This window comes from Oryzias latipes, chromosome 12 (genome assembly GCF_002234675.1).
Source record: "Oryzias latipes chromosome 12, ASM223467v1".
Lineage (NCBI taxonomy): Eukaryota > Metazoa > Chordata > Actinopteri > Beloniformes > Adrianichthyidae > Oryzias > Oryzias latipes.
This window is the reverse complement of record NC_019870.2, coordinates 27,408,411-27,421,434: the sequence shown is the minus strand read 5'-3', so window position 1 is coordinate 27,421,434 and position 13,024 is coordinate 27,408,411. Positions and strand designations below refer to the sequence as shown.

The window sequence follows — 13,024 nt, the reverse complement described above, 5'->3', positions numbered from 1 at the left end:
AGCTACAGAACAGTCATGTTCCGGCTGCAGAATAGTCGTGTTACAGCTACAGAACAGTCTGTTACAGCTGCAGAACAGTCGGTTTCAGCTGCAGAACAGTCTGTTTCAGCTGCAGAACAGTCTGTTTCAGCTGCAGAACAGTTGTGTTTCAGCTACAGAACAGTCTGTTTCAGCTGCAGAACAGTCTGTTTCAGCTGCAGAACAGTTGTGTTTCAGCTACAGAACAGTCGGTTACAGCTGTAGAACAGTCTGTTTCAGCTGCAGAACAGTCTGTTTCAGCTGCAGAACAGTCGGTTTCAGCTGCAGAACAGTCTGTTTCAGCTGCAGAACAGTCTGTTTCAGCTGCAGAACAGTTGTGTTTCAGCTACAGAACAGTCTGTTTCAGCTGCAGAACAGTTGTGTTTCAGCTGCAGAACAGTCTGTTTCAGCTGCAGAACAGTTGTGTTTCAGCTACAGAACAGTCATGTTCCGGCTGCAGAATAGTCGTGTTACAGCTGCAGAACAGTCTGTTACAGCTGCAGAACAGTTGTGTTACAGCTGCAGAACAGTTGTGTTACAGCTGTAGGACAGTCTGTTACAGCTGCAGAACAGTTGTGTTTCAGCTACAGAACAGTCTGTTACAGCTGCAGAACAGTTGTGTTACAGCTGCAGAACAGTTGTGTTACAGCTGCAGAACAGTCTGTTACAGCTGCAGAACAGTTGTGTTTCAGCTACAGAACAGTCATGTTCCGGCTGCAGAATAGTCGTGTTACAGCTGTAGGACAGTCTGTTTCAGCTGCAGAACAGTTGTGTTACAGCTGTAGGACAGTCTGTTACAGCTGCACAACAGTCGTGTTACAGCTGCAGAACACAGAAAGGAGCGGCAGCCTTCCCTCGGCTGAGCTGCAGTCTGCATGGACAGTTATCTAAACCTGCATTTGCATGGCCTTCCAGGTCTCATTTGAATGCAGGATTACTGTTTTACAAGCCAGGTCTGCTTCCGTGACAGATTTGCACCTGAGCTTGTCATAACCATCCTACTTTTACGGGAACAGACCGTTCATCTGCACAGTTACTGACATTGGATGAACTTTTTTTCATCTACAAAGAAAAACGAAAAAGACAATAAATATTTCTCTTTTATATTGATATTTATTTAAAGATTTACAAACTCAACAATAAATGTAAAATAAATAGGATTGACAACTTTTTTTATATAAAATTCAAAAGACATCAGTAAATCTCCCACGCATGCTCACTGTCCCTTCACAAGGTTTTTCAACATGTGTATGAATATTCTGAACGGAAACTTCTAGCATGACTCGTAACTTTATCATTACCTACTGTAGACATGACATACGCCGACATGCAACGGCGGCTTCGATAGCTCACGCAGGTGCATGAACTGGCGCGTGACAGTTTACCTGAGCTGCCACGTATCAGTGTGCTGCCAGGTGAGGACAAAACACCTTGCTTTTATTTGAAGGTTTATGACCTTTAATTTGACAGCAGCCTCTTTTACTTTGAAAGATCTGCGTGACTTCTTTTTTTCACATTTGGGTTTGTTTTCACCTGCTTCGTGACTTTGTCGCTTGCATTTTCTCGCGTGGTTTCGTGTTATGATTTAAAGAACTTTCTTTTCTTCATAAAGTCTAACATTTTTGTGTAAACTTCGCGAGTTTGCTGCCGTTCTCGCGTGACCATTTCAACGGGAACCAGTCCAATGACTCACAGTCCACGCGCGTATCCACCGCTCCACACGTCTCCACGCAGCGCGCGCCCCAGAGTTCGTTTGGATGTCTGCGCAGCCGCAGACTGTGCGTCAGGTGTTTGCGCTCCGTCACTTCATGCCGTGCTGGCTCTCGTGGTGCCGCCGCAGGTCCACCTTCCTCTGGAAGCCCTTTGCGCAGATGTCGCAGCCGAACGGCTTGAAGCCCGTGTGCTTCCTGCTGTGGGTGATCAGGTTGGAGCTCTGGCTGAAGGCTTTGCCGCACACCTGGCACTTGTGGGGCTTCTCACCTGAGCAGACCATAAGAGAACGTGAAATCTGATCTTCTGTCACTTCTCTGGTGATTTATTTGGACGCGCACGCGCGCTCTACGCCCGATGGACAGACGTCGGGCAATTTTCCCGCACGAAAGAGTCGGGCTATTGTTCAGATTTGTCCGCCGTGATGCTGACAGGCAGACGGGGACAGACTTCCTTTCTCAGAGCTGTGCGTGGAAGCGGGAAAACCAGATATGCAAATTCCCCCGCGTCTTTTTAAGCTTCATTTCCAGATTTATCAGCGGTTTATGGCTCCTGGAAAGAAAAGCTGCAGCAAAGCCCTATGCAAATGTACAGATAGTTACCAGTGTGGATGTAGGTGTGCTTCTTCATGTCGGACTTCTGGTGAAACCTCTTCCCGCAGAACTGGCACGGATAGGGCCGCGTGTCCGAGTGGATGAGTAGGTGCGTGGAGAGCGTGGAGGAGCGCTTGAACGACTTCCCGCACATCTTACACTCGAAGCTTTTCTCCTGGTAGACAGCAGAAGACGGAGCGAGCTGGAGTATGAGGGGTCACCTCATTGCTGCCTCCCCCCTTCAGCCCCTGGGGTACCTGCGAGTGAACGTTCATGTGCTGCTCCAGACTGACGGCGTGGCCGAAGGTTTTCCTGCAGATGCTGCACCCAAAGGGCCTCATTCCGCTGTGGGACCTCCTGACGTGAACCTCCAGGCCGTGAGACGTGGAGAACACCTGAACACACGCAGGCGCGCGTCAGTAATGATGCGCCCAAGGTTCTTCCATGCAAAAAGAGATTTCAGTTCAACAAAAAGGAAAGAAAGTTCAAATAAGAGCTTTTATTTTGAAAATAAAGAAAACAGTCCTCATTGGTAATTTACAAACTTAAAAATGCATTTTTATTATCAGGATATGCATTAAATGAGGCGAATCTCTTAAGGTGTTTTTTTCCTGTCGCTCTAGGATTGGTGGTACCTTGTCACAGGTGATGCAGTGGTAGGTGCTGGACAGGGGGGTGTAGTGGGTGCTGCAGTCCAGCGGCTGCTGCGTGGGGGGGCTGCGGCTGATGCGGCCGCCGTACAGGCCGCTGGCGTGCTGCAGCACCGTGGGGCTGAAGCTCAGCTGGCGCAGCTCGAAGCGGGACGGCGCCGGCTCCCACGCGAACGCGGGCTTGTAGTACGGGGAGAACTCGTCCACGTGGGGCTCTGGGGTGGGGAGAGTAATCTGATTACATACGGCAGGGTTGTTTTGGATTTCGTCCTGGAAAATCAGATGTATCCAGAGGAGAATTTCCAATACATAAATAAATCTGCTGAACTTTGACGAAAGACCCGAGGATGGAAGGGGGGGGGGGGGTCATATTAGGAAGTCCGGGTGCGGAAACAGGTAAACTGATTTCCTGGTTTGGTAACCAGATTACTGGGCGCATGTAAACACACAAGCTGATTTGGATGACTCACCACTCAGAAAGTAAGGCTGCGCGCACGCCACCGGAGAGCTGGGTGGATCCCGCTGAACAGGTAAGGGACGGGGCAGCTCAGCCACCTGCTGCTCCTGCGAAGGGGGGGCCGCGGCCTGCTCCCCAGGCTGAGGCACGTCCAACAGGTCTGCACTCTGGAGCTGCAGCGTGACATCTAAAATCCACAGCAAACACGAGTGTGATTCATACAAGACAAACATGCCTCCGAGGTGTTCCAGAGGTAAACATCCTGGACTCCGAGGCCTCAGCAAAACCAGGAGACTCTCAGGAGGAGATCCGAACCATGTGGCGCAGAAACCAGAGACATCCCAGAGCAGAAAAAGCCTTTTCATGAACATGACCAGTTTTCCAACAAAAGGAAAATGTTTCTCTTTTTTCCTGAAACCTCGCTGCTGTTCAAGGATTTGAAACCCGAACTGATGAATTTAGGAGCTGAACCGCATTTGGTTGGTTTTAATTTATAAGAGTTTATAAGGAAAACTTAAGTTACATTATTTGAGAGAAAAACTGCTGACCTGCACAAGCTGCGGCCTTCGGCTCCTTCTCCGGGGAGCGATGAACATTGTAGGACGCGCATCTTTTGTTTTTCACCAGGAATGACCGCGGCATGATGACGTTTCACTGCAGGGAAAATGAAACATGACGCAAAAGGTCTGCAAAATTATAAGCGACCTTTATAGGTGAGAAGTTGCTATGAGCCTCAGAATTAGAAGCGCCTGTTCCTTCAAACTTCACCGAACCCCCTAAAGAAGAGTTTAAACCATAAAGGGTTCAATTCTGCATTTACAGTTATAGTGATACACATCAAACGAAACTAAACAACAAACTTTAAACGCCTGTCAACACTTTTCCCGGCAGTTCTGTCTCACCTTCACCTGCAGCTCCGCGCGAAGCGCGGCAAACGGACAGAGGAGAGAGAGGATGATGACGCCCGCTTTTCTGAGTCTCCCGGCCGCTCGTGCGTCCCCAAATCCGTTCCTGAAAGTTAGAAAAGCACAGCCGCGTGAAGCCATCTCACCCACTGCCCCCCCCCACCCCCCGCCTGATTTTCAATCAGATAACTTCAGCGGGACAATCTGAGTGTGCTCTCAGCCAATCAGCGGCCGACCCGCAGGCGCACATTTGCCTAAAAAAACACGCGCCTGTGGAACAGTTATACAAAACACACACCAAACTCTGACGCGTTGAAAGCTAAAACAAAATGAAATATTTGAAGTTCAGCTCTAAATGAGAATGTTCTCATTTCATGGAGAGAGACAGAGAATAAAAACAGAACAGAGGATCAAACGTGGCGGCATTTGGGCTTCAAGATTCTCTAGAAAGCCTGGCGCGCGCGCGCGTATGATCTGGACACCTGCTGACTGCTGCTGTCCGACACAGAAATGAGGCACCTCGCGCGCCTCGCAACTTAATAACCATCTCTACTGGAAGCCCACTGCTGCTGCTGCTGCCATTGATAATAATATTCACAATAAAGGTTTACGGGGCATTTTAGAAAGTCAAACAGAAAAATGCTGAAGCGCCCTCTTGTGGAGAGTACGATCAAAAAGCATTTCTGAGGTGGCGTCATAACTTCTGTTGCTGTTCATGAGGAGAAAGCTGAGAGTATCCCATTACAGAAGGGATGTACTACAATAACATATTACCATCCACTCTGTAGTCTGAGGTGTTACCAAATAACATTGGTAATATTGACTCAGTACACTCTCAGTTTACAAAAGACTAACTGCCCAGAATACCATCGTTTAAAGCACCTATGAAGCATTAAAGTGCCACAAACCAAAACTGTAGCCTGTTCTGCTCACTTAGAGCTTCACTTTTCACATCACTGCCTACAGAAAGGAAGAAGAGAATAAATCAACGGAGTTTTGCATTGGCACCCACAGTTTTTCTGCTGGGGGCTGATTTCCCCTCCAGAACCACACATGTCACACTTTCTTCTCTGGTCTATGATTGGACCTTTAGCTGCTTAGGAGAAAACAGTCCACATCCTTTCTGTTCAAGATGTGAGCTGTGAGCTTCAGGATGGATTTTCAGGTTCCTTTGTTCTCTCAGAGTTCTGGTTTGTGAACTCTTTCATGAGGCCTTGTTAAAGTTTGGATATATTGAATTATTGTTTTACTCTTTTTTTACTCTCTATTTATAAATGTTCATGTTTCTTTTTTTCTTACCACATTTAATCGCATTCATTCGTTTTTGTTGCATCTTATATCTTTATGCTGTTACTAATATTTGTAGTTGTTTTTCACTGACTTATCTGCACATCTGTGTTTTCTTGACTCCACACAAAATAAATGACATTTCCTTTTCTTGCTTTAATATTTTGTTTAGTCTTGCGTTTTGGTTTGTTTATTTATTTGTTTATAACATTTTATAAGCAATGGGGCGATTAGCCCATTGACGTGCCTGTTCCCTCCTGTTAGGTTTATAACAATAAAACCGACAAAGTAGAGTTAAACAATAAACAAACCAAAAGAAAATACAAATTATGACATAAATTACATTATCAAGACAAAACATACACACACAAACAGCTCTCACTTTATTTTATCTCTCCTTCTAAAGCTGTTTGACAAACTTCGTATTCAATAAAAAACACAGAACATAAATGATGTGCAAACATACTAAAGAGGAAAGAAAAAAAGAAAAGGACATTTTCAGATCATTAATGATCATGTAAACAAAAACGTGAGCGTGTATCTTTTCTTCTTAAGAATTTGGCGCACTTTGAGTTGAAAGGAGAAGGAAAGGAAAGGTACAGAGAACCCGCAAAACCGACACTAAGACTTTTTTACAATCCACACCAGCAGAGTTCATCGTTTTAAGTTCATATTTCAGCTCATTCATCCTCATGTTAAACTCCACTCCCATCATCTTTTGATCTGTTTTCAAAGCGTTCCCAGTGCTCTTTTAATGATGATGATGATGACGTATTTAGTCCAAAAAAAACCCAAAACTGTGTCGTTTTCTATAGTTTCTGCAGAGCAACAGGAGTTCATTAGAAATTCACCTCTGAGTTGTGGGCGGGACTATTGGCGTTTCCCATCACTCCTTTATTTACACTCTCTCCCGCTATACAGCCCCTCACACCCCCAACTTATGATTAGTGATGCAACAAAAATGGCAGCAATATCAGATCTTTCCAGTTATACAGTTTAGGTCCAGATTCCAGTCAAGACGAGGAAAACAAATACGTTCATGGATCTATTGGTCTGACAGTGGATGATCAGAATGGAGCAGAGCAGAGAGTTTGCATCCTGCCAATTGTAGCACCTACATCACAGTCACAAGCTGTTTTTTTTTTGCCTGCTTCTGATTCCCAACAATGTGAATGAGGAAATAATCTGGAATGCAATTTAAATCTCAATCTTCTTTTTGTCTTCCATCATCAGTAAAATGCTACAAGAACATGTTAAAAAAAAAGAAAAAAAATCATTTTCTCCCATTTTCATTGGAGTGGGTCTTTCAGATGAGTGATTTTACAACCTGAGGGAGACAAAGACAGAAACAGGAGGAACTATACGAGGAACCGGGAGGATCGGGCTGTGCCATGAACCTTCTCAGAACATTTAGATCAAACAATCAATATCCAAAAGCGTTCGCTCACCCATCCAAATGATCAGAATCAGGTGTCCTAATCACTTGTCCTGGCCACAGGTGTATAGAATCATCACTCAGGCATGCAGACTGTTTAACAAACATATGTGAAAGAATGGGCCGCTCTCAGGAGCTCAGTGAATTCCAGCAGGGAACTGTTATAGGACGCCACCTATGCAACGAATCTATTGGTGAAATTTCCTAAATATTCCACAGTCAACTGTCAGCTCTGTCAGAACAAAATGGAAGAGTTTGGGAGCCATAGCAACTCAGTCACCAAGCGGTAGACCAGGTAAACTGAGATGTGTCCGCAGATACTGAAGCTCATAGTCCAAAGAGGTCACTGACTTTCTGCACAGTCAAGTGCTGCAGAGCTCCAAACGTTTAAACAGATTAGCTCAAGTACAGCACGCAGAGAGATTCGTGGAATGGGTTTCAATGGCCGAGCAGCTGCATCCAAGCCACATATCATCAAGTGCAATGCAAAGCGTTGGATGCAGTCGTGGAAAGCACGCAGCCACTGGACTCTAGAGCAGTGGAGACGCCTTCTCTGGAGTGATGAATCACACTTTTCCATCTGGAAATCTGATGGAGCAGTCTGGGTTTGGAGGTTGCAGGAGAACGGTACATGTAGGACTGCATTGTGACGAGTGTGGAACTTGGTGGAGGAGGAATTATGGTGTGGGCTTGTTTTTCCAGACTTGGCCCCTTAGTTCCAGTGAAAGGAAGTCTGAATGCTTCAGGATACAGAAACATTTTGGACAATTCCATGCTTCCGACCTTTTAGGAACAGTTTGGAGCGGTCCCTTCCTCCTCCAACATGATCGTGGACCAGAGCACAAAGCAAGGTCCAAGAAGACATGGATGACAGAGTCTGGTGTGGATGAACTGGACTGGTCTGCACAGAGTCCTGACCTGAACCCCATAGAACACCTTTGGGGTGAATTAGACCAGAAACTGAGAGCCAGGGCTTCTCCTCCACATCAGTGTGTGACCTCACCAATGCTGTTTGGAAGAATGGTCAAAAATTCCCAGAAACACACGTAAAATAATGGCTTAGCCCCTGGGTGAGCCTGCAGTGTGAAAGCACCACTCCACTGCATTCAGACTGAAGTGAACCACACCAGAGTTCATCTGGAAGTGAACATTGACCCTCGTGCGTCCGTCTGAATGCATCTTACTGTGCTAGTGTGTGATGCAGCTGAAGCGTCACTCAACTGAACATTTGAAAAGTGATGCAGCGGCAGCAGCAGCAGCAGCTTCGTCGTCTGTCATGAGGCTGGATGGGGTTGAGTTCTGGAAAGGAGCAAAAGTGAGATCGTTGGCTCTTCAGCCATGAAGCCATGCATCCGTGACAGCTTTTGTCTTCATGGATGTGAGCTGTGGAAGCTGAGACGGCATCTATTGAAACTCTGCTTTCTTAATGTTTGCTGAAGGAGGTGTTTTACAAATGAGTACAAACTATTAAGTTACCATCAAAAACCAGTCTGGCTTCGCTGCTGCCTCAACATTTCTAATTCACTGCCGGAACTACAGTCGCCTATTTAGCCAACTTTTGGAAAGACAAAAAAAAAAAATCACACTGGTCTGGATGTGACTTGGTTCAGCCAGACAGCCAAAAGGGGCGTTCAAGTCTGGATTTCTTTTAGATTTTCTTTAGCAATCAGCACTGAACTGCAGGATGGCTGTTCAGGGGTCTAATATGCACTTTATTCAATTTAGTTTGGCATTAACTGTACATTTCCCGGGCACTTTGAAGGTATTGCAACCCCATTAAGAACTCCTCTCTGCCAAAAGTTGTTTCTCATCATGAAGCGGCATGAATCCTTTACCAGAGCTGCACCTGCTCATCTCGGTCACCACTGGCTCTGTCCCCCATCCATCCTTTATGCGTCCACAAGAATTAACCATGAACATCAATAAATGAGCGGTACGAGTAGGAACTGACGTCTCATGGCTTGTTTTGGCGGGACAACCTGGGAAGACTGAGGAGTTTAATCATCATTTAAGTCACAGTCCTCAGAAGTCACAAGTTTTTAATTCACTTGCCAACACCTCCTTTTACAGTGGCTGTCCTTCCTCTCCACTGGTGATTTGGTCAAAAAGAAAAAAAGTTTTGTTTACATGTTTAGCCCACATTTTCATGATGAAAGTGTAACAAAAACACACAAAGAAACAATACATTAAGACAAAAACAATGCCAGGAATATTTGGGATAAATGTGGTTTTTGTTGATGTTCACCTTTCAGCCCATCCCTTCAGGGGTCACCACAGCGAATCAGCTTTCTCTGATTCGCACAGGTGGTTTGGCAGAGATTTTTACTTCCTGACACAACGCTGTGTTTTATCCCGGCTGGGGACAGGCACAGGGGGCGCGGAGATTTCCAGCTCGACACCTCCTTCTCGATACGCCATCGATTTTTTAAGACTGGAAGTGTCGCTCAGTAGTGATACGAGTTCTGACTCGAGACGTATCCGGTACATGCCTTCCCAGCATGCATTCCATGCTCTGACAACGTCGTCTGCGTTGGCTTGGCCATGTACGCCGCATGGCGGACGGAAGGATCCCCAAAGGACATCAGTTACGGGGAACTGGCATCTGGGAAGAGAACCACAGGGCGCCCTACCCCACGATTTAAAGATGTCGGGAAGCGGGTCATGAAAGCCATCGATATAAAGTCCTGGAGGGGCACTCTGACCACACAGCTCAAGTCAGGTGAAGCGAACATGATGCTTGCATCAGAAGAAAAAGGAAGGAAGTTACGCAACAACAACAGCCAGGGAACCACGACTGCTGCGACAAAGAATGTCTGTCCCAGATTGGCCTTTTCAGCCACCAACGACGCTGTCCCACACGATCCTCGAACCAAGACGAGAGCCAGGAGATGTCCTCCATGGTCAACGCTGACCGACGGAGGCCAACTGCAGTAACGGACCAAACATTGTTGCCAGTGTGGGTTCATTGTTGTGATGGAAATCCCAGCTCTTCTTAGAGATTCGGCTGTTTTGTGACTAAAAAGAGCCTTTTTCGGCTCCCAAACAGCTCTTTAGGTTTATTGTTGCTTTATTTAATTTTTTATGAACAGTATAAGATTATGCACAAAATGAATAAATAATGTAAAAAATTTGTTTTTATTCATATAGGTGTATCATATGTATGTTTTTACTTATTCCTTCCAGATAAAATGTACAAAATAAAGGATAAATACAAAGCCAGCTCTTTACCATTCAACTTTTATTTACTTTACGTTTTTGTCTTTCTCCAAAATAAATTTGGAAAAACACCAGAACCACAATCCAGAATAAAAGTTAAAATGTGCAAGCCAAAAGAAAGACTTTTATTCACTTTAAAGGTTGGCATTTAGAATGACCAAATGAGGAACCGGTTTATGGAATTATTCTCCTGCAGACTCTTTTATCATCCTTAAAAGTCAAATGTTTCCGTACTTTGCTTCTTTTCCCAGTTCGGTCACTCGCTTGTGTTGCTTTACGTTTTTGTGTTGCCGTAGTTTCTCGTTGTTCCCCCGCCGCGCTCCCTCCGTCTCCCCCTTATACCCGGTCCATGCGCTGCAACATCCTCCACCCCGTTTCATTCGCGACCGACACATCACTAGTGCAGATGATCATGATCATTAGTGGCCAATCGGATATCCAAAGCCAATATTACTATACGACATGTTTTCCACATCAAAGTTGTCAAAGCACTATGCAGATAAAATGACAATTATACACCTTTGATCAAACATTTCACAAAAAGACAAACATCGACTGAGCTTTAAAATCTTCTTGAAGTCATGAGGTTTTGACTGCACGAGTCCTCTGATGCATTAATAACAGACAACCAGCAGATGTCACTATTTCTAACTGAAATCATCCGAGCAGAGTGTCCGTCTCAGCCCAGTTGTGTTGAAGCTGGTCAGTGCTTCATGAGGCTTCCATTTGGCCATCACTAGGGGGGACCCAGACCCCCATGTGGTTACATAGTTAGGCAGTGGTGTGAAGGGTGGATGAAGTCCATCGCACACGGATTTCCCATGTGCCAGTCAGACACAGAGCCAACTGAGCTATCCAGCCACTTCAAGAAGTTAGATTTTTGTAATAGTAACTGAAAGTAAACAGAAAATAAATCCGCCTGATCGCTAAAATAACATTTTTATCTTGAAAAGCCGCTCTGCTCAACACGTTCCACTCCTCCTCTGATCCTCGGTGCTGTGATGAACAAAGCGAAACTTCTTGAAACTGCAAAGTAGGGGAACCCAATGTGTCAGAGCTTCAAATAATCCTCTCCACGAGGCCATCTAGTGGTTGCACGTGAGAATAACAGGTTTGTCGCGCAGCACCAGACGGTGGGTTTGGCTTCCTGTCTTCATGAGCTTCATGGAAATTGAATGTTTTTAATTTAAAAAATGGAAATAAACTGTTTTTATTTTTTTAAAAATACATGTTATCTAATAAAATAATTATATTTATGTGGATGCTTCCAACTCTGAAAAACTGGAAACATTTTAAAATTCAATTAGATTGGGTTTTAACGACTCAAACTGTTGCTATCATTTTAGATTTTACTAATTAGTTTTTTATAGTTTAGGTCACATACTTGATAAATGTCACTTGCTTCTGGTGGCATTTCATCTTTATTAGTTATTATTTATTTCTGGTGGAACTGTCTCTAAAGGAGGGTTTTTGGCGTTTTCTAATTCTTTTCTCCTTGTTTTTTTTTTTCTTGCTCTCATAACTTGTTCCTGAATGGCGTTTTGTTTGGTTTGTGCAAAATAAAAAAATAATAAAACATTCTTGTAAAAACAAATAATGAGGTAGCAACATTTTAAAAGTCTTTTCCAAAGATTTAATTTTCTCTAAACTAATTCCATTTGCGAATTTGATTAAAATTCTTCTATTATTTTAAAATACTAGTATATTGAAGTAAGGAATATAACTGCTTATCAGAAAAAGTAAACATAAAAAAGAAAATCAAAAACAACAATTTCTGTTCTTTAAAAATCTGAATGTAATTTTCTAAATTTGTTGGATTTTCATTCTTAATATGATTTATAATTTTGTCCTGTTGTCTGAGTTCATGATGGAAATGTTCTGAATTTTGGTTTAGAGTTTGACATCAATAAAACTTGATCTGACAAAAGCAATAAAATAAACCAACAAAGAGAGGAAGGATTTTGAGTCAACAAATCAAACGATTGCAAAAGGCAGTTCCAAGGACACACGCCACCACCATGTCAGAAGTGTTCACTCCCCCACATCAATTACCGAGTTCACGTGTTTGGTTTCTTCCTCGTCCGCAGGTGAACAAAATCAGGCAGACTGCTTCTCCAAACATCTGTGAAAGTTTTCTGCGATGCTCCTGGGAAATGAGTCCAGTCCTGAAGATGTCCACACTGCTAAATCCTCCACACTCAGAGTGAATATAGCCACGAGGAAGAGCAGGTCAGAGGTCACCATCTTTCTGCAGAGTCTCTGCAGACCATCATGAGACTTTCAGACAAACTCAAAAAGAGTTGGCTTCATTGGATGGGTTTCCATGGTGATCAGCTGTCTTCCATCAAAGTTCTGTAATACAGGGGGCGTAAAACGCACATCTTTGGGCTCTGGCACCGAGAGGACGCCCTCTTTGGAGGGGACAAATTACACCAACTTAAACAAAGGAGCTCCAGATCAATTCAAACCCTTTAGATTATTATGGTATGTCACTTGAATTCATGTGAATTCAGCATAGTAAGGTTAACGTTTGTGTTGCAGTGTTACACTTATAAAGAGGGTATTTTGTAAGTAATTGCTGTTACAAAATAATTTTTTTGAGAGAAGTTTTTTGTGATCATCCATCTTTTTAAGGACAGTTGTGTCATGAGGATTGAACGACAAACCTTTTTGCGCACGCGCCGTCTCTACCTGTTTGCCAGCTAATTTGCGCGTGCGCGTTTTGCATGTGGGTCACGCGAAACCGTATCACA

At 44.2% G+C, this 13,024-nt stretch overlaps 1 protein-coding gene across 1 annotated transcript; it reads right to left on the bottom strand.

The window, feature by feature from the left end:
* Positions 1 to 1,534: 1,534 nt before the first annotated feature.
* gfi1b (growth factor independent 1B transcriptional repressor) lies at positions 1,535 to 4,833 on the bottom strand. The gene is made up of 8 exons (XM_023961064.1): positions 4,816 to 4,833; positions 4,331 to 4,439; positions 3,977 to 4,082; positions 3,442 to 3,615; positions 2,957 to 3,186; positions 2,579 to 2,716; positions 2,331 to 2,496; positions 1,535 to 1,998 (listed from the first exon to the last, which is right to left on the bottom strand). Exons 3-8 carry the CDS (start codon positions 4,068 to 4,070, stop codon positions 1,820 to 1,822), a joined length of 981 nt encoding a protein of 326 aa, XP_023816832.1. The 5' UTR covers positions 4,071 to 4,082; positions 4,331 to 4,439; positions 4,816 to 4,833; the 3' UTR covers positions 1,535 to 1,819.
* Positions 4,834 to 13,024: the final 8,191 nt, after the last annotated feature.